Raw genomic sequence first — 20,848 nt, 5'->3', positions numbered from 1 at the left:
CCCATCAAGGAGTAGCCACCTGAAACAATTATGTGCGGTGAGAACAAAATTAACATTAAAATATTATGCATTAAGCCTATATCACCATTGGGCAGAATTAGGCATAACACATATCACCATAACTATAATATTGCAATTATCAACGTTGGTCAGAAAAATTACAACATCATAGCACATAATTAATGTTCCTAAAATTAAATTCTCCCGTTGGTTCGAAATTTAATTTTAGAAACACTAATTTTCATCAATTTCATCTATTTGCAGTGGAAAACTATATAAAAATCATATGAACAGTAGCAAAATCTCTGTAATTCACTCTCTATGAAAATTCTCCCGTTGGTTCAAATTTAAACAGAGGTAAACCATGCAAAATCAATTCAAAATTCTAATGTAATTTGCATGAAAAATTGACAAAATTTAAAAAGAAAAATGCTACTATTCCTTTCCTTTCTTTTCCGGCCCCCGAGGGACCTCAATTGAACCTTTTTCCGGCCTTTTCCATGCTCGCGGGCGCCCCCTCCCCCACCCAGGCCGCAACCTGGGCCTAGGCCGGGAAAAACCGCCGCCGCGCGCTCCCACTTGGGCCGACTTCGGCCCGGCCGCCGCCGGCCGTCCGATCGCTAGGGTTTAGATCGGACGGCCGGGCGCCGAGATCGGAGGGACAAAACCCCGATCCCAGCCAGCCGCCGAACCCTAGCTCCTCCTCTTCCCATTCTCGCGCGTGCGCGCGGTCGCACCGAGCGGCGTGGTCGACGCCGGCAACCCTTGCGCCGCCGCGCCATGGCCGGCGACCTCGCGCCACCGCGCGTCCTCTTTTCTCTTCTCTTCTCCCCCCACCGTCTCTCGCCCTCCACCCACGTGAAGTGAGAGAGAGAGAGAACGGCGACGACGGAGATGGTGGCGCCGCCGCGGGCCCCCTCGCCGGCGTGCGCGTCCACCCAGGGGTGCACGTGCGGCCGTCGAGTAGCTCCTAGACGGCGCCTCTTTGCCCCTCCCCTCCTCCGTTGCCAGCGTCGACGACGGCCGGCGACGAGGTAAGATTAGGGTTAGGGTTTTCGGTTCTTTTGACCCGTGCGGATCTTGTGCTTTTCTTTCTTTGGATTTCTTTCCCCGAACCGATCTAAACACTAGGGTTGCTCTGATACCATTGTTAGACTTTGCACTAGGATCACCTAGGTTAGATCTAGTCGGGTGGTTCTATTTGGGTTTGATGAACGACATTGTAGATGAAAGGGAGAGGGTTTAGATACCGACCGGTTGAGGAGTTCGTGGAGGAAGAGGCACCGGACATCGTCGTTGTCGTCGTGGCTTGACGTGGACGGCAGCGACGGTGTGCTTGACGGCGGCGGTTGTCGTTGCGGCGGCGGTTGTGGGCGATCCCGGCGAGGTCGTGGCGCGGCGGTGGCATTTCCCGCCACTGGCTGCGCCCCCTCGATCGGATTAGGGTTTTGTGGGGGTGGAGTTGGCGGCGGCGGTGAACTTCGTACCTTGTGCCGTGCCGGCCTCCACCCCTCTGTGTGACAGGGGCCCACTAGCTATTGGGCTAGACGCCCCCGATCAGGACGCGGTCAAGGTCCGTTGTGCCGTTGGGCCCGACGGGTGGGAGATCTATCTAACAGAGAGGAGTGAATGAGAACATGGTCACACCCTCATATCTTGTGTCTCCGATTCTTATAGAATTATGCAATCCCTCTTAAACTACCTTAATTGCAGGAGGCGTTGCATAATATTGTATACCGGCCGCCTGTGAAAATCCTTAGTCTGAAAAATTGAATGTACACAGGCCCTATACATATATGGGTTTCATTACTTTCCGCGTTCGTGGATCTGGAAAATCCAAAAATTTACAAACTGTGGAGAGTTCATCTCCATAGCGAGGTAGTGTAGCGTGCTATTCCCCTTCTGTCATGTTTACGTTAGTCTCTATGGCATTGTCCAAGTTAACTACAGCAACGGTGTTTTGCATGTACAGGTCAATACTTCCTCCATGTTTTATAATGTAAATCATTCTAGCATTTTCCATATTTATATTGATGTTAATTAATCCAGACATACATATATATCTATCTAAATTTATTAACATTAATATGAATATGAAAAATGCTATAATAACTTTGAAACGGAGGAAGAACATGCCAACTTAAATGCAAGGTATGCATATGCAACCAGCTACTTTTATGTTCAAATCTTCAAATATGATTAAATATGTACCCCATGTGTGTTCCCGAATCCCGAAAATGTATGGATTTTGGATACCCTGCGATACGGTCAAACATTGAAATCTTCATCAGTTATTAATATAAGTTAAAAAAAACATCAAGAATCGACACATAAAAAAGATACGAGTAGATTTCTATTGAAAATTTATTTAATTTGGCAATATTCTTATAAATAGAAAAATAGGAACAAAGTATATATGCACTGAGAGTGAGTATAAAATAAACATTGAAGCGAGTATAGGTAGCTGCTGTTTACAGCATGGACGGAAAAATTAGTGGCTATCACGACATAATCCCTTGCTTAGTTCTGCGTATATATATGTTAGAGAGAGACTAGAATAAACATGATATGAACAGCACACACGTGTAGAGAGATTTTGAGAGATAGAGAATTCGAGCAATGGCGCGAATTGTCTTGGTCGTTGCTCTTGCAGCCGTCGTTGTCGTCCAGGCCGCCATGGCACAGAGGCCAGGGATGCCGCCGGCCGTTGTTCCTCCTTCTCTGCCGACGACGACGCCGCCCGCGCCGGCCGTCGTTGCTCCTCCTCTGCCGACGACGCCGCCGCCGGCCGTCGTTGCCCCTGCTCCTCCTCTGCCGCCGCTGACGCCGCCGCCGGCCATTGTTCCCCCTGCTCTACCGCCGCCGCCGCCGCTGCCGGCCATTGTCGTTCCACCCGCTCTGCCGCCGACACCTGCCATTGCTGTTCCTCCTGCCCTGCCGCCGATCCCGGCCATCGTTCCTCCTTCCCTGCCGCCGACGCCAGAGACGAACCTGCCGTGCGTGGCGGAGCTGGCGCCGTGCTCCGAGTTCTACCGGAACTCGACGGCGAAGCCCACGGGCGCGTGCTGCGCGCCGCTGAAGAAGGCATACGAGAGCGAGCTGGGATGCCTGTGTTCCGTGCTGACGAACCCAACGATGGCCGCCACCGTCGGCGTCGACACGAAGAAGGGGTTGGATCTGTTCGGGCGCTGCGGCGTCAAGGTTCCCGCCGACGTGTGCAGCAGCCATGCGCCTGCTCCTGGTACGTATACTGCGTAGTACTGCATGATGTTGTCAGAATGTTCGTCTTTCTTGATGGGAGTATTTACCAACTTGTTTGTGTGATATCTATAATCAGTCAGGGCTTACAATTTCGTAAAATACCCAAGTTTCAGGTAATTTCGGAAAGTGTTGGTAAGAAATTGATTAAAATTTAAAAAAAAATTGACCAAATTTTCAAAAATGTAAAAAATAAAATCCGAATTTTGGAGGAAATAGTTGTGTACCGGAGGGGTCCGAAAGTCCCGAAATTTTTAAATTTCAAACTCGTACTACTTAGATATGATTACCGTATTACTGATACATCTGTCTTTTCTTTTTTTGTTTTTCAGCTCCAGCCAGCAGTCCTCCCACAGCGTGTAAGTGCAACTTCGTGTTTTTCTTTTTCATGTTTCCACATATTAACTTCTCAAAAGTTAAATTAATATTTATTTTCCGACAATTTCTTTTGTTGTTTTATACTTTTCATCTTTCCTTTCTAAATAATTTGCTTTCTTGCTTCAATGATTTCAGCTCCAAACTCAGACAGCAGTGCCGCTCCTCATGGTGCCCAGTGGATGGTATATTCGAGCTTCTTCAGCATCCTCCTTGTGGCAATGTCCATTCCTGTGTAATAAGATTATTATTTTTTCCTTCCTGGCGAGAATACGTTAATTTTCCCTTCTTACGTATGCATGTTGATTTGCATAGCTGGTCCTTGCCTGGTTGTCCACTATTCCTGGGGAACCTTATTAATTTGTTTCCTTTAAGCACTATTATTAATTGTTATTTCGAAAATGGTTATTATTTGATACTTGTAAGTATATCTCCATTTTTTTTATGAATAATCGATGAGCATGGATTTAGGCGGTGTCTAAATCACAAGTGTTCGCTGGACAATGAACTAGCTATGGATCATATGGTTGGCAAATAGAATATCCAGGTGAACCTGGTGTAGGTCCTGTTTGGGGGAGCTTGTCCCAGCTGCAGCTTTTTCCAAAAGCTGCTTCTGCTAGAAGCTGTCCCAAATAGTCCAGCTTCTAAGAATCTATAATTACAGATTCTAAAAAATGAACTAAGAAGTTAGAAGCTGGAGAAGCTGGGTTTCAGAGCTTTTCTAGGTTCTTAGAAGCTGGCTACCAAACAGCTGTTTCTCAGAATCTAAAGCTCCCTCAAACATGCCCGTAAACCCTAATCAAGAAGTCGTTTAAATTCATCAAACAAAAGATCCAAAAGTAGATAAGATGATGATATATAACCATGTATAAACTCTTTTCTTAACCTGACTTTGTCTCCAACACATAAAAATAACAAATCTATAACTATCGTTAGGACAACTTACTGGTTGGAGAAGAATATGTCTAATTAATGAGCACACATATAGTAAGGATGGCGATAACCACATAGGGGGCAAGGGTTACTTTTTATCCCATGGGTGTGGTGGGTTGGAGGCCCAACTAGTACCAAGGGCTGAACTGAAAGTGATCCACGAGACCCCACGGGTATGATCTCTTGAGAGGTAGCCATTCCAAGCCTACCAGTCCAAGTCAGTGGAGGCAACCATATATAAACCAACCCTAACTCCGTAAGTCGGGAAAATATGTAGTGCAAACCACATATGTAGTGGAAACTTAGAAACTACCGTTGGATCAAGAAATGGACGTCCATTTCTTGATCCAACGGTAGTTTCCAAGTTTCCACTATATATGTGGTTTGCACTACATATTTTCCCCCGTAAGTCTGCAACTGGCACAGATCTTCACTCTGTCACCACCAACAGATGCGAAGGAGGCGGCGCAGCCTCTTCGACCATGCTGCATGAACGCTGCAGCAGCATGCCGTTCTCCTATCGCCGGTCCATCCCCCATGGCCATACAAGTGCACCATTGCCACCTACCCCTTGTCGTCATCACTCAGATCCCTACGGCTCACTCTGTCAAGAGGCAACAAAGGCATTCTTCAAGAGTACTCAACTGCTCAATCCTCCATCACTCCTTCCCTGATTTCCTCAACTTCTTGCATTCAGGTTTGGTACTGCATGCATTTATTTTGATGTCAAAGAACATGATTTGGTACTCAATTAATGCGGATCCATACTAAAATAAATTGATTTGATTGGTGCCCTAGAACATGCTATTGATCTATCTCTGTATAAGCATAGGAACAAGTAGTACAGCGCGCATATGTGCTTAATTAAGGCCAAGATCTATGTTTTTTAATCACTCTTTTATGATAGAATGTAAAATCCAGCTGCTACAAGTGGGAGCCTCAGACTGCATTAACACTATGCTATGGGCTCTAGCCAAACTCTACTACAAACCATAGTGGAAAAAACCGGACCGGACTGGACCGGCAGTTTGACCGGAAAAAACCAGAACCAGAGGTGACCACGGTTCGGTTTCCTTTAAAGACCGGACATGCAATTGAACCGCTCTGAACCAGATGAACCGGCCGGTTTTTGGCGGACCGGACACTAAACCGGCACTGGTTGGACCGGCTAGCCATACTACAACCGGCCGGTTTTTGGCGGACCGGACACTAAACCGGCACTGGTTGGACCGGCTAGCCATACTAATGGGCCACAGTGGGCTGTTTAAAGGCCCATTTGGTGCAGCTGGTGGTCTTTTTTTTTTTGGCAAAAATAGCAAGAAATGGTGTGCTACGTGGGATTTGAACCCGGGTCCAGGGGTTACAAGAGCAAATAGCTAGCCATCAGGCTATCCAACGACAGATGTATACAAGTGAATATGTAATATACATATACTTTGTGAACCGCGGTTCGACCGCCCAGGTCATTTACCGGTCCGGCTTTTTTTACTATGCTACAAACTCTGCCCAAGGACCTGCTAATTCACAACGTACAGAAACACAACCTAAGAATATGAGGCTTAAATCTGATGTTTGGCAATGTATTGTTAACAAGAAATTAAATGATCAACATAAAGCTGAATGCCTCGTGTAGTAGAAAGTAAAATTGGGGCTAAACATTTGCTAGACCATAATAAAACAGGTAACTCTAGTTGAGCTAGAAAAGGTCTAAAACAATTTAAGAATGGGGATTGATTAAAAAATGAGTTACCCTAGGAAATATGTCTTTGAACCTGGGACCTCACCCTCCATACGAAGTCCGCTTACCTTCCCACCTATGATGCATTTGTTGATAGAATAAGGGATCCTATTCTTTTTAGCTAGGTTCACCAATCCAAAAGTTGTAATACGTATTTAAAACTTTAAATGATTTCAAATGGAAAGGTCATCATCAAAGTTATAGATCTTCTTGATTTGTACAACTTTGATATAGAGCATATGTCTCCATCTAATGCCATTACAAAATTCAAAAAAAAATTCTAATAGTTGTGAAACCTTGAAGCGCATACTCTAACAATGCCAAATGAAAAGATTGTCAACTACAAAGTTGTGGATCACGTCAACCATCAAGCTTTACAACTTTGATATACATCTGAGGTCACTTGAAAATTTTGAAAGATTATTTCTTTAAATAGATCTGAGAACTTGTAACGCATATTACATGTAAATAATGTCAAATGAAAAAGTTGTCCACTACAAACTTGTACATCGCGTCAATATCTACAATTTAATTTGATACATACTCGTATATATGTGAATAAGTAATCAGATACACATGTATGTCCTACATTTATGATACATTACAGGGACACTTTTTATGGAATAACGTATGTGAAGATGTACCTCACTCACATACATGATTTCTTTACAAACATCTATGAATTTTTATCCCCACAACATTTATGTGCTTTCTTTGGACGCATCTATGATGATTAGTTAGGAGACGTCTAGCCTCAACCAAGCAAGTTATCACACGCGAATTGGCTTTCAACTTGTCTTTGATATCATTTTAGAGACACGGTTTGTTTTGGCATCCATAACGTGCGTGCCACCTACTTAGAGTTCCATGGTAGTATAAGGACATATAATGGACATGCGAAAACATAAATATTGAAAACCACCCACACTTGTTTACGTATACCAGATGTTTCCATCTTTTACTCTGTGTGTGTAGCTTGCTCCACCCCACCCTACCACTTCCATGTATGTAGCTAGTAAAATGTTGAGAGTAAATTGCAGTTTGGACCACTTCTATAACCAAAGATCTAATTTGGACCACCTTTAACTAATGTTTTTATTTTGGATTTGGTGATTTTACCATTGTTGTACTTTAGACCAGCCGAACTCTCTTTTCTACTACATCAATGATTTTGATTACACCAGCAGTTTCACGTTGATGAACTTCCAAATATGTGTAGATCATACCTTTTATATATCAGAAGCGGAAATGTTACATAAAGGTAGTCCAAACTGAAATTTTTGCAACAAAATGTGCCTCAAACTACAATTCAATTAAATTTGTGTATGACTATTCCGTTTACTGCCCTCTGCGCTAGTGTGCTATACAACCGCCGCTGCGCATTAGTATTGTACTAAACGATTTTTATGTTGTCGCGGGCTGCATACACCTGTCAGTAAGAATCCAGATATTCTGTGATCCGCAATTTAGCTGGATATATCAGTAAAATAGTTTGTCTTGGCAGCGTACGTTGAACTTACAAAAATGTGTGCGCCAGTATAAAACTAAAAGGAATTGACGGCCCCGCAGAAGCAGTGCAGCATGCGGTCATAACTAATTTTCAACCCACGAATTTAACAAATTGGCTATAGGTGAATATCCATGCTTGACAATGGCCTGCTGCATTGACAAGAACAATGCTGTTGCCATTATATTTAATTTTCGTTCTGAAAATTAATGGTCAAGAGGAAACACTAATATTTGTTATATCTAGAATGTGTAACACAAAGATCTGATAGGTTTTTGCGTGTTACAAAAATCATACCTAGCTAACTCAAACTATCAAAACTCAGGCATTATTCATTGATTCTGCCCAGCGTACCAAAAACAATTTATTTGTAATACTTCGCATCCAATAAAACTGCATGCATTTGCTCTTCTGTTGATGTAACCTCATGTTGCCAAGTCTTTAGGAAGTGAAGAACTGAAAACTCTATCCTTTGCCTTCATTGCCTAGAAACCAAAAAGGCAAATATATCATCACAATAGAAATTTTACTGTCCTTAAGGAGCTACCAACCGGTTTTACATTTTCTAGCACTAGCTTCACACCATTGACTTTTAATGTGATGTTTGATCATTTATTTTATTAAAATAAAATTAATGCAAGTGTAAGAAAATACAAGTAACTCTTAAATTTCCTTTAGTGATAAAACATGTCACAAAAAAATACTTAAAATTTTTTTAATAAAACAAATGGTCAAACGTCACGCTAAAATTCAATGATGTTGTCTATTAAAAACATAGTTAATATAAATTTTGGCACCTCATAGCATATTTGTAGTGTTAGGATACTATAAAGTAATACAGATTAACACTAAAAATATTGATACTTTCTGGTATCTCCTCAGTTATGATAAAATCACTCTTACCATAAACCAAATCATAGACATGAAGACCAAGTTGGAGACAAGTCATAATAATAAGATGCCAACAACAGTACACTAGTGTACTTACTTCTTTATCCCAGTTGGTGCACAAGGTGATGGTGAGAAGCAAAAGCATCTGCACCACTAATCCGCACAATATTCCAAACCATAGCCCCTGTTCAGAGTTCAAACATGTAAAATTTGTCTCCAAATAAACTGTCAAAAGTTGAAAAGAGTAAAAAGTAAAGAAGATTACCATTCCTCCTAGATGGCAGACAAAGGCGAAAAAGAATGCTACAGGTATACCAGCCAGGTAATAAGCCCCTAGGTTGATGAAAGCACCAATCTGTTGTCGTCCACAGCCCCTAACAACTCCTGAAAATCATGTCAAGATCACAGTTAGGTACTAGTATTTTACTGTAGCAATCATTACTCCAGGTAATTCAGCTTGCTTCAGATGCAGAGCTTTCTGCTATATCTGAACTCGTGGTATCCTGCATTGCTGTCTTCACCAAATGTATTGCAGAGAAGGGTTCTACATTGTGGAAAGCAAAAACTGTTCGGGTACCGAAAGATCAGAAATTTTGGTCCGAACTCCGAAATAAGGCTTCAATATTCAGATCCAGATATGAAAATTCCCTCTGAAAAATGTGAAGCAGAATGGTGTGTACCTGACAGAACACACTGAATTGCATCGAACAGGATGGACACAGCAAGAATAGGCATCATCTTAGCTATATAATCTGCCACTTCCTCCTCATTGCTGTACGCATATCCCCAGAGATTGCGCACAAGAACCATCACGAGGCCTTCTGAAGTTCCTACCAAGAACGCCAGGAGCATCACAACACGGGTGGCCAAGCGTGCCGCCTGCGGTCGCCCAGCTCCGAGCTCATTCGACACGCGCGTACTGGTAAATCGAATCAATCAAGCGATCAATGTTCACTGCTGGTATTTCTCATAGTCTATTTGTTGTTTCAGAGTTCACAGGTTTTGTTTCTAAAGAAATGGACTCTGTTTTGTTTCTGAATTATGACTTCAGACTCTGTTCAGAGTTCAGAGTTCAGAGTTCAGACACTGACCTTATGGCAGCACCAAGTCCAAGTGGCACCATGAAGGCGAAAGAGTTTGTGTTCAAGCTACAAGCAATCGTAATATCAGCAGCAATGATTAATTAGCGGAGACAACAAATTGCACTGAATTTCACCCAAAAAAAATAAAATGTAGGATTTGAATATATCACCATATGGACAGGACGGCCGTCTCAAGCTTGGGATTTGCCAGAAGACCGGAGAGCAGCACCAGGAGCTCAAACGACCACCACTCCATGCTGCATTATCATTTCGATGGACATATTTTGGAAAATTTTAGAAAAACATTCAAGTTTTTATATATTTTCCTAATTTCAGAACTTTTTTTAAGACTAAAATTCGGTCAGACTACCAGAGTACCAGACCATGAGCAGTAGTAGAACCAAAATTTTAGAAATTTATGTTCGAAATCATGAACAGTTGAACCGAATTAGCCGGAGGCTCACCAGACCATGAGCGCAGACGGCACGGCGAGCCTCAAGAAGCCGAGGACGTCGCGGAACGCCTCGCCGGAGAAGCCGGTCCAGGTGCGCCTGCACGCCGGCGAGAGCCTGACGTAGATGGCCAGCACGGATAGGTTGGTGAGGAAGGAGACGGCGTTGGCGAGCGCGGCGCCCTTGGCGCCCAGCCCGAGCCTGTGCACGAGCAGCCAGCAGACGAGCACGTGGTTCGCCGCCGTCGCGCCGGCGGAGAGCATCACCGGCACGACGGCGCTCTGCGTCTGCAGGAACCGGACGTGGCACTGCAGCGGCCCGTAGACGAACAGCGTCGGGATCATCCACCGGATGTAGCTCCCGGCGCCCGCCGCGATCTCCGGGTCCTGGCCGACGAGGAGGAGGATCTCGCCGGTGAAGGCCCAGACCGCCGCGATCGGAACGCTCACCAGCGCGAGCACCAGCATCGCCCGCTGCTTGTACACGCCGAGCATGTGGTGCTGCTTCGCGCCGAACGCCTGGCCGCACAGCGTGTCCAGGCTGCTCGCCATGCCAGCCTACCTCGATTACACAGATGATGAGGAGCTCGCTCGAATCCGTTCATGGCGATTGATGATCGAGCTTAATCTTTGAGGAGAAGTGGGTTTGCACCTACCAGCAAGCTGAAGCCGGTGACGCCGGCGAAGGAGGTGGCCATGGAGGCGCTGGAGAGGGCGAGCTCGCCGAGGTGGCCGACGAACATGACGGAGATCATCTGGACGACGTTCTGGAGCAGCATGCCGACGACGAGCGGCCCGGCGAGGTACACCTGCTTCTTGACCTCGGTCACCACCAACCCCTCCTCCTCGCCGCCGTTCTTCTCCGCCGCGCCGCCGCCGCCGCTGCTGCCGGCGATGAGCGGCTCCTCCATCGCCGCCGCCTTCATGGTGGCAGTGGAGATCACTACACCTCCTTAGTAGCTCACACTGATGGCCACATGCTTCTTGAAGAGAAATGGAAGAGAACAACCGTATTAATTTTTGAAACCGTCAGAGAAGGTCAGGACAGAATTAATACTACGTCAGAAGAACAGTACTATTACCTCCCTCCCATTTTAATTACAGATGTGAGTTTCGTGTTATTTAAATTTTTCTTAAAAAATTGTCACACCTAAAGTAATATTTATGATTTATCATATAATAACAATAAAAATATTAATTATAAAAAAATTTCATTAAGATAGATGGTCAAATGTTAGATATAAACGATGATAAAACTATAGTCTTTTTGGGACGGAGGTAATACTATAATGCAGGTGAATGAAAGCAAATTCGGAAGTGCCTCACCAAAGTATGAGAAGAATATTTGAATATGGTTATGCTTCATAGGCTACCGCAGAACGAAATGCCCAGGGCAGATTAATACAAAAGACACCTAGAATCTAGAACATGTAAATGGCATATGTAGTACAATTAGGATTATGAATGAAAGAAAATATTCATTTTCAGTTACCCAATTGGATACTTTTTTTTATTTTGGATTGTTTGGATTATCATCGTAAATATCTGATTGGATGAAAATATCTGGATTTCTATGCATTAGAACCAATGTCCAGAACGATAAGTATTACCAACCACTTCGGATACATAATATAGTTAAAAAACAATTTTGATCATTATTTTCTATTATAATATATTTTTAGAAATATTAACAAATATGTAATGTTATTGAAGTACTTTTTAAGACTAATTTCTACATATGGTCTTCATATTTCTAATATAAATATTTAAAAATTATTTATAATCAAAGATGTTAAAGTTTGACTTCAGCTTTTCCCAGACAGATTGGATGTAGTCGCATGCTATGATATTTGTACTTGCAGATCTTAGATGGAAGGGGAGCATTTTAAAATGAAAGTAGTCTACTTAACCCTCTGTACTACTACTATACTGTAGTTGGTCAACCCTCTGGAAAGATGAAATCGGGAGTTCTACACCCCCTAAGTATTAAAACCCAGTCAAATAACAGTGATATAAATGAATTTGCCCAAGGGGACAACGACAACGGTAGTGACACGGCAAGGTTTTGTGCATTCTTTTACTTGTAGTTGTACTATAGCTTCGAAAAGAATCATGCATTATTGTTAAATATATTTTTTCAGGCCACGACGATGAGAAAGGGAGAAAGGTTGAGGCGGCTTGGATAATATTGAGCATTTGTAAATGTAAACTATGACCATTTTCAATTGGAAAAAGGGCTACCTAGCGACAGCGCCCCCTCCCCCAACCCAACAACTAACAAACTTGCAGTCTTGCAGTATAATGTCCGTACTGAAATAAGTCACCCTTTATACACAAATATGAACTCGTGTATGTGGACATTAATTGGTTTAAGTTGAGACGGAGATAGTATACATAATTTGTAATTTATTTTAGCCTTTGCTTCAAAGAAGTTACAACTAATTATTATAAAAGTTTTTCGACGAACAACTGTAAATTATAAAATATAACTTAATTAAAAAAACTTCTTGGAATACCCACTTAAAAGACTCATAAAAATGTAACAATCTACTTAACTACTTCCATCTGCTAATACCAAAAACAGAACCTTTGATATCAGCGGTCAGTCATTGTGTTGATCAAATTTCACACACATCAACACAGGCAACACACGTCAATCCAAGCAGAAAATCCAAATAAAAAAAGCCGACTCGATACATCGGCTCGATGATGCATCGAGCCAGCCATCCATCATCATCATCACTAAGATCAACATCATCTCCATCAAAATCATCACTAAATCATCCAAACACAATCACAAAAATCATCCACAAAAATCACTCAAACACAATCACAACTGCAAACACAAAAATCATCTACTACCGCCATATGGAGCCCGCTCCCGCTGCCTGTGGGAGTCTGCCACCGCCGACAGGAGCCCGCCGCAGTCTCCCCTCCAGCCGGATCTAGCGAAAGGGAGAGGGCCACCACACGTGGGGAGCTCGCCGCTAGCAGCGGGAGCCCGCCATGTCCCCTCCAGTCGGATCTGGCCAAGGGAAGGGCGCCGCCACCGCTGCCACCCTTCTCGCTAGATTTGGCGGAGGGAAACCTGCCGCCGCCCATGGGAACCCACCATTGCCGCCCGTGGGGAGCTCGCTGTTGACGGCTGTTAAATACCAAATTTACGTCGTCAATACCTTCATAAATCTGAAAATTTAAAACATCTAACATAGAGGTAGGATTTAATTCTAACAATTTCCACGAGTGTTGTATATTTGACTGCAGGTGACAAATTATCAAAGTTCAGACAAAATATACATAAAAGAGGGGGAGAGTTACACCCATGGAGTCTTGAGCCCACAAACTTATCGAAATACCAGAAAATGGGCCCAACCATCTTGCCACTGGGCCAGATGGGCTAGACAGGGGGGTTGGCCGACCCAGTGACAGCCCACCTGGCCTAGTAATTTTCCAGATCGGTAATTACCGACCTCCCATGATGGTTGTGACCGTTTTCGGCGCTCCAACCATCATCAGGATGATAGATGGCAATAGGAGGATGGAGATGCTCTTTGGATGCTATGAAGAAATTATATCCTCCCAAGCAAGCTCCCCTATAAGTACTCATTTTCCTTCATTTCAACACACACCAAAATATAAAGCCGAAATATTGGAGGCTCTTTGTATTCATTTGATGTATACTTAAAATAAGGAAGAGATAGTGAGGAAGAAAGAGTTAGAGGAGTTTCGGAGTTGTCGGCAACTCTCTTTATTTCTTTTGTACCTTAGCAATTACTTTGCTCTAATTGAGAATATCGTAATTAAGTTATTAAGATTTGTATACTTCTTAGTTAGTTTCTATTTAGATTACTGGATCATTGTTCACTATTGCTCATTAAGAGATAGTGTTTGCTTTGGTGAGTTACATACACTAAAGTAACAATTGATTGCTTAGACCGCGTTCTGGTAACAGCGAGCAAATTAGTGCCTGAAGTATAGCTATAAGATTAAAGTTAAGCTTTCTAAACGATCCTGTACAACACTAGAAAATCATCTCTACCCCTTTGGCCTACATTTATCTTGTGTCCTTGGATGAACCTGATGAATAGTTAAACACACATTCTATATAAAAATTCGATACCTTGAAATACTATGGATGAAGTGCTACAGCGGTATCTCCGTGCGCTTACGTAAGAATACCATCACTCGCTACTGGCCATGGGAGCCTGACTGCCGCATCCCCTCCCGCTAGATCTAGCGGAGGGGAGGGTGTCGCTGCCACCGCTGCCTCCCCTCACCGGATCAGGTGGAGGAGAGCCTGCCACTGCCCACAGGAGCCCACTATCGGACGCGAGAGCCTGTTGCCTCCCCTCCCACCAAATCTGGCAAAGGGGAGGGCGCGGCCTCCGCTGGGCAGCCGTCGTGAGAGAGAAAAGGGAGTGAGATGCGAAAGGGGGAGGCAGAGAGACGAGGGAAGAGAGCATGATAATGAGGATAAGGAGACGGGATGGATGGGTGTGGGCGCTTAGCGAAATAGGTAAGGACGTGGTCGCCTCCCCGGCTCGGCTTATCTTAGTATATGTGCCGGTTTTTTAAAAATACTGGTACCTATATTATATAGGTGTCAGTTCTTTAATATATTATAGGTACCAGTTCTTTTAAAAAACCGGCACCTATATACTGATTCTATATTTTTTTTCATCTCTTCCAAAACTCTTGCTCTCTCTTAAGGTTGGGTTGGGATCAAAGAGAGGGTGACATTTTTTTTTCTGACTAGTCTGCCACGTTGGCGCCACATGTGCTAGCTTAAGTCAAAACCGCCCAGAACAGTGTTCAAGGGGTTATTAATCCGATATAAATAGTTTAGGGTGTAAAATATCAGGTATTTAAGGGTATAATTCGGTCGACCACGATAGTTCGGGGGAGGGGGTAATTCATACTTTTTCCTAATGAAATAGATAACCAGCGGTAATAATCCAATCAATAATATATCTCAAATGGAGCAATCAGCCTGGCAGTATTAATGGTCGATGAGATGATCCATGTTAAACGTGCTAATGTAGCGAGCAGAATGAACTCTAAACAAAAATAAAAATAAAAAAGCAGAACAACAATTTACAATTGGCTACGAAACCCATAAGAACAGGAGCCAAGCGGAAAGCATTACAATATGAATGTCCTTTGATACTGTGTCTATACAGGGATTGATGCATGACTGATTCTCCGAAAGGGAAGTAGCACATATATATTATTAAACAGGACATGGATTTGCATAGACTGGCTTTCAAGCCCCCTGAATTGTAACCCTCTAAATGCTTGAGTTGTAATTCTCCTTTATTCCAGTCTCTATAAACACTAATTCTTCTCGGGGTTTTTGCCCTTCCCTAATTTAAATTCCAGCAGATCTACCGTCGTTCTCCTCAAAAAAAAAAAAATTACTGTCTATACATTGCTTTGCACCAACACACAAATGCAACACTATTTTTATGGCATATTTCTAGTTTAGCCCGGTTTTTTAGATCAGAACATTCTTATCATAAGACCAATTGGACTAACCACTACAGATATTTCAGGGGGTTAGGCTAACGAGAGGATTAATTGCAACATGGAAACTGAAATGGAACGATAGGAATACTATACAAGATCTGGAGTTCCTATCTCACTGAATCATCAAGTTAAGTTGGAGGACAAACAAAACCTTTCAGGAGAATCAGTCATGCATCAATCCCTGGTCCCGGGTATGCAGGAAGACTCATGATCCGCTTGTCAAGTACAGGTGCACCCACTGTAAAATGATACAGGCTTTGGAACTCCAAGTCTTTTAAGCCAAGTACCTCATGAACTGCACCAAAGTAAGGCACCAAATAAGAGTTGATTACTTAAGATATGCATAACCTACAGCACCGAATAAAGGAATGAACAAAATCAAAAGGAGGTGAAGAATTCAATAACTGGACAAAAGAATTTTCAAGGGTACCACTACACAAACAGTTTATCACCACTCCCAGGCCTTGAGGAAAAAATGATAAGTTTACAGCCATTTGAGTCATTTTTTGTTACAGTTTAAATTGAAAGAAGCAATACCAAATTGCTTGATTAATATCTCTTTGAATAGGTAAACATATACAGTCCATAACAATGAACTATTGTGCATACATTTTATGTTCTTCCAGATAAAATGACACCATCGAACCATTTAAACAAATGAAACAACTAAAGTATCCTAGAAGACACAATAGCACACACAAAATTTGCCACATCTGAGCTCATTCGAAATATTAATCAAACAGGAACATATTGAATGCTTATCTAAGCTGCATTTTTTATTTGGTTGGTTGTGTCCCACAAAGTGCACAAACAGAAAGGAAGTAACCAAATTGCTTGTGAGTATCACTTTCCAAAACAATTGTAGGCAAAAAGAGATACAATTTTGCCATCCTCGGCCAATTATATACTACCTCCGTCCCATATATTTTGTAATTCTAGTTTGTTTAGCATATATTAAGGTTTGAGAAGAAAGACTACGATGCCCCTTATTAAATGGTGTAGTGGTAAGAGTGGAAGGGTAGTTGAGGGTAAAATGGGGAGAAATTTGAATGGGATGTGATTAATGGGACCATTAGTACTCTATTGTGACAATTATTTTGGGACAAATTCAAATTCTAGAAATACAATTATTATGGGACAGAGGTAGTAGCTACCAAAGCTATGGCTAAATGGTATATCAAGCACAGCCTGTACAATTGACCTTTTTTGGCTTTTGCCAGGATGCATACATGGATAAATCGAAGTGAAATTTGTAGATGTGAAATGATGTGGTTCATGCTATTTAAAACTTGAAAATTCCTGTGTTAAAACTCGAATGATGCTACTTACCAGCATCATCAAAGTAGCAACCAATCCCTGTCGCAGATATTCCAACAGCATGGGCCTCAAGGTAAAGAACTTGACCAAGAACACCAGTCTCCCAAAACAAACGTGGATACATCCATTCGCCTTTCTCATGTAGCACAAGCTCAAATCTAGAAATCATCCCCAGGCTAAAACATCCATGTGAGGCAATGTCCTGCATAAATGGCATCAACAATGGATAATAAAACCATATTGTCTTTCATGATCAGTAGCATAAAAAAGAGAAATTGGAGTACTGGAATTTGTCCAGTAAAATTACTACCACAAGAGGACTGACATAAAGAAATAGTGGTATGCATCTGCTGGGTCAAGCATAGTTGAAGCTAATAAATATTAGATAAGACTATATGCAGCCACAAAATTCAAATTTGTTACTCCAATAAGAATAGAAACATTTCACACATTCAAATACCTGAAAGCAGGATATCTGCATTGCAATCTGCTGGCAATCCCCTTTCATCAGCCTGTACAATGGGAGGCCATCAGGGCACCTCTCAGGTCGTTCCCACTCAAAGTCCTGCCTCATGGCACGCCGCAACATATCAAAATGCTCCTCATTCCTCACCAAGAAATACAATCCCTTGGGCAGCTCTGAGACACGGTGCACAAACAACGCGGCATGCACTTCTGCGTCCCATGGCAAGACACGAAATGGCAGAGCACTTGGAGGTCCCTGCAGCTCCTCTGGAGAAACGTCACCTGATGGAAGGCAATGCAACATTATCTGATAAAATGTGTCCCTGCCCATCACATGCACGCCATCCATGTCCACAGCACTCCTCCGGCGCCGCACCACCTCCTGCGCTGTCAGTTCCTTATAGAGACCATCGGATAACACTGCGTTCCTTCGCCATGGATTCACAGAGAAGCTCTCCCCTGGAGCAGGACCGTGCTTCTTGACCGCCTCCGCCGTGTGGTATATCACATCCCACACCACATGATCCTTGCTAAGGGCATTAGCCTTCCAAACCCACTCCAATCTATCGAATCCCCTCAATGCCGCACTCATCGCTCCGTAATCCACCTTTGGCTCTGAGCCAGCCGGAAACAGAAGAACCGCGCAATCGGGATGCTGCCGCTCCACCCATGGTGCCTTGCCCCTCACCATTTTGTCAGGCAAGCCATCAGGGGGAGGGGGAGCTCCTTTCTCCACCCCCACCAGATACCCAAGGTCCTCATCGGACAACCCATCAAGCAACCGAACATCCCAGCCTAGCGCCGCCGCGGCCACCGCCACCGCCGCCAGCGCGTGGCCCACGTCGTGGTTGCAGTATCGCAGCGCCCGCTCACCGTACTTCCAAGACTCCCTCCAGAAGATGGACGACAGCGCCAGGACCGCGGTGGCCGGCGGCGGCAGGAGCGCCGGGAAGTCGGCGAGGGGCGCCGCGGAGCGAACCTCGAGGAGGTGGTCGCGCGGCGCGTAGTGGGAGACGACGAGGCGGCCGGGGTCCCGCGGGTGCTCGAACAGGAGGTGCGCCTCGGTGGGGTGGAGGTTGCCGCTGCTGGGGTTGACGCGGAGGGACCAGGTGGAGACGCCGGCGGACTTCCACGCCGAGAGGGCGAGGGAGTGGAACAGCAGCGCGGAGAGGGAGTTGACGGAGAGCGGCTGCGGCGACGGCGGCGGCGGCGGCGAGTGGAACAGCGACGGATAGGGGATACCGGCGATCACCGGCGGCGGGTTGGGGAGCGGGATTTGGGAGGGAGGGGAGAAGCGGAGGAAGGGATTGGGCTGGTTGGCCCAGTCGAGGCGGCCAGGCCCGCGCGCGTAGCCGGCGGTGAGGCTGTGCTTGGTGCGGCAGTGGTAGTCGGAGGCCGCGGATGAGGCCGGCGGCGCGGAGGCGGACGCGGCGGTAGACATGGCGAGGCGATGGATGGCGGAGTCGAGACGGACGCGGCAGCGGAGGGAGGCGGGGTGGTGGCGGAGGAGGAGCATCTCCGGCGGATTACGTCGGGAGGGAGGCGGAAGGTTGGGGAAGGTTCGACGTGTCAGCCGATGGGCCGGCAAGATCAGCAGGGACGATGCAGCCCGGGCCGGCCCAAAGTTTGGGTGGGCGAATGAACTCGGGGTAATAAGTTCACTTTCGGTCTCTCAATTTATCGCTCAGTCCAAAATTCGTGAGAACCGCACTACAGATATGACGCGTCTCTTAACTCTCAAAACAAGTACAGATAAGATTCAAAGGTGGTTAGGATGGTTGTTTCGGCTGATGTGACACCTACTTAGTGCTGACAAAGTCAGAAAAGCCTATGTGACCCACACATGTTAGTGAGTGTACGGTTAAAAATAAAATTCTTCCATAGAACCCACATCATCACCCCTCTCTTTCCCCTCTTCTCTCCATCTTCTGTTTGGAGGAGAGCGGAAGCATGAGGCGGGAGAGCTCATTGAGGTGGCACTCCGGTGTTATTACAGCCGCTGCTCACGCTCACGTCGCCGCCAGAACCTTGAGCCGTCGTCGAAGCCCGCAGTGCTCTTTGTCACGGCGCGGAGTGATACCACTATCAGCGGCGTGGGCCATCTTGCCTAGTCGGACGATCTCCGACAGATGCTTGTCCCGGCAACCGATGTAACCGGCATCTTGGCCATGTTCCAGGTGACATTTTTTAGGTGCAGAGGGGTGCATCTGGGCACGACGATCCATCTCATACGGCGCCGATGAAGGAGTGGAGCGTGGTGGCGCAGGGAGTGAAACCGGAGGAGAGGATCCGGTTGAGGACGCGTGCGATGAGATCCTTGCAGCCGGTGCGTGCACATCTTGATGAGAACATTGTAGGTGAGCACGTTAGGCGGTGCGTTCCAGTTGGGCATCTGGTCGAAGAGGTGGCGGAAACAGAGAAAATCTCTAGCATCGGCACAAGTGCTGAGAGCGACATTGAAGGCGGCGGTGTTGGGAAAGGAATTATTTTGATGGGGTGAGCGGGTAAATGGGGGCTCAGCGGAGGTGGTGGAGGACAACATTGAAGAGGCGGAGGGCACGGGCATAGAGAAGATGCTCAAGGGTGGTGGTGCAGGCACACCATTCAGGGACGAGGCCTCGGTGGAGCTTGGAGAGGAGAAGGGAGTAGGTGAGGTGGGGGTTGCTAGAGCGGACGGCACCGGAGGTGGCGAGGGATAAGGAGTTGGCATCGAGGAGGTTGATGGCCCAGCAGGAACAGAGGCGGTGAAGGAGGACGGCGGTGGCGCAAGAGAAGGAAGAGGGTCCTCGTCATGGCGGAGGCACAAAGGCGGTGGAGGCGGCGTGAGCAGCGGTCGGAATCCCACCGGAGAACTACTGCAACGATCTCCATCACCTCGTGCTTCCAGTTGTCGTGCCACTCTCCTCCAAACACGAGAGAGAGAGGGGAAAGAGGGGTGATGACATGGGTCCCACTGTAATTTCTTTATTTTTAACCGAAAACTCACCGACATGTAGGTCTCATGGTTATTTTTTTCTGATTTTGTCAAACGCCAGTAAGTGCCACATCAGCCGAAACCGCCATTCAAATCGCCTTGTGACCTTATTTGCACTGGTTTTGGGAATTAAGGGACTTGTCATTTATGATGTTGCAGTTCAAGGATAAATTTCAGGCTGGGTGACAAATTGAGCGAACTTATTCCAACTTGGGGCCTGGGTGCTGAAATGGCAATGAGCGTTAAAATGGAAAACGGAACATAGTAAAAGCACTACGGTTTATCACCATACTACAATTTCTCACAGCATATGTCTTCCGATAAATAATTT

The 20,848-nt window shown here is 45.1% G+C and overlaps 3 protein-coding genes across 4 annotated transcripts; 1 reads left to right on the top strand and 2 right to left on the bottom strand.

Moving 5' to 3' along the window:
* Window positions 1–2,598: 2,598 nt before the first annotated feature.
* LOC127753489 (36.4 kDa proline-rich protein-like) lies at window positions 2,599–4,002 on the top strand. Its single transcript, XM_052278972.1, has 3 exons — window positions 2,599–3,241; window positions 3,591–3,617; window positions 3,772–4,002. Exons 1-3 carry the CDS (start codon window positions 2,620–2,622, stop codon window positions 3,870–3,872), a joined length of 750 nt encoding a protein of 249 aa, XP_052134932.1. The 5' UTR covers window positions 2,599–2,619; the 3' UTR covers window positions 3,873–4,002.
* Window positions 4,003–7,968: 3,966 nt separating this feature from the next.
* Window positions 7,969–11,229, bottom strand: LOC127752760 (protein DETOXIFICATION 16-like). Its single transcript, XM_052278170.1, has 8 exons — window positions 10,892–11,229; window positions 10,249–10,793; window positions 9,955–10,041; window positions 9,794–9,850; window positions 9,383–9,621; window positions 8,968–9,086; window positions 8,800–8,886; window positions 7,969–8,296 (listed from the first exon to the last, which is right to left on the bottom strand). Exons 1-8 carry the CDS (start codon window positions 11,159–11,161, stop codon window positions 8,237–8,239), a joined length of 1,464 nt encoding a protein of 487 aa, XP_052134130.1. The 5' UTR covers window positions 11,162–11,229; the 3' UTR covers window positions 7,969–8,236.
* A 1,597-nt stretch (window positions 11,230–12,826) lies between these two features.
* Window positions 12,827–19,101, bottom strand: LOC127786446 (uncharacterized). Of its 2 annotated transcripts, XM_052313857.1 has the most exons (4): window positions 17,539–19,101; window positions 17,091–17,280; window positions 15,913–16,056; window positions 12,827–13,380 (listed from the first exon to the last, which is right to left on the bottom strand). In XM_052313857.1, exons 1-3 carry the CDS (start codon window positions 19,057–19,059, stop codon window positions 15,929–15,931), a joined length of 1,839 nt encoding a protein of 612 aa, XP_052169817.1. In that variant the 5' UTR covers window positions 19,060–19,101; the 3' UTR covers window positions 12,827–13,380; window positions 15,913–15,928. The 2 variants fall into 2 exon arrangements, with proteins under 2 accessions (XP_052169817.1, XP_052169818.1); XM_052313858.1 differs by lacking the exon at window positions 12,827–13,380 and having other exon boundaries at window positions 15,360–16,056.
* Between the last annotated feature and the right edge of the window lie 1,747 nt (window positions 19,102–20,848).

The sequence above is a fragment of the Oryza glaberrima genome, chromosome 10 (genome assembly GCF_000147395.1).
Source record: "Oryza glaberrima chromosome 10, OglaRS2, whole genome shotgun sequence".
NCBI lineage: Eukaryota > Viridiplantae > Streptophyta > Magnoliopsida > Poales > Poaceae > Oryza > Oryza glaberrima.
This window is presented reverse-complemented; position numbering and strand designations above follow the sequence as displayed.

Coding starts and splice junctions, on each gene's coding strand:
- LOC127753489 (XM_052278972.1), top strand. CDS start 2,620: ATGGCGCGAATTGTCTTGGTCGTTGCTCTTGCAGCCGTCGTTGTCGTC. Junction 3,242..3,590: donor CAGCCATGCGCCTGCTCCTG/GTACGTATACTG, acceptor TTTGTTTTTCAG/CTCCAGCCAGCAGTCCTCCC. Junction 3,618..3,771: donor CAGCAGTCCTCCCACAGCGT/GTAAGTGCAACT, acceptor CAATGATTTCAG/CTCCAAACTCAGACAGCAGT.
- LOC127752760 (XM_052278170.1), bottom strand. CDS start 11,161: ATGAAGGCGGCGGCGATGGAGGAGCCGCTCATCGCCGGCAGCAGCGGC. Junction 10,794..10,891: donor TCACCGGCTTCAGCTTGCTG/GTAGGTGCAAAC, acceptor TAATCGAGGTAG/GCTGGCATGGCGAGCAGCCT. Junction 8,297..8,799: donor GCACCAACTGGGATAAAGAA/GTAAGTACACTA, acceptor TTTGGTTTCTAG/GCAATGAAGGCAAAGGATAG.
- LOC127786446 (XM_052313857.1), bottom strand. CDS start 19,059: ATGCTCCTCCTCCGCCACCACCCCGCCTCCCTCCGCTGCCGCGTCCGT. Junction 17,281..17,538: donor TGCAGATATCCTGCTTTCAG/GTATTTGAATGT, acceptor CCATTTATGCAG/GACATTGCCTCACATGGATG. Junction 16,057..17,090: donor TTGCTACTTTGATGATGCTG/GTAAGTAGCATC, acceptor ACTTTGGTGCAG/TTCATGAGGTACTTGGCTTA.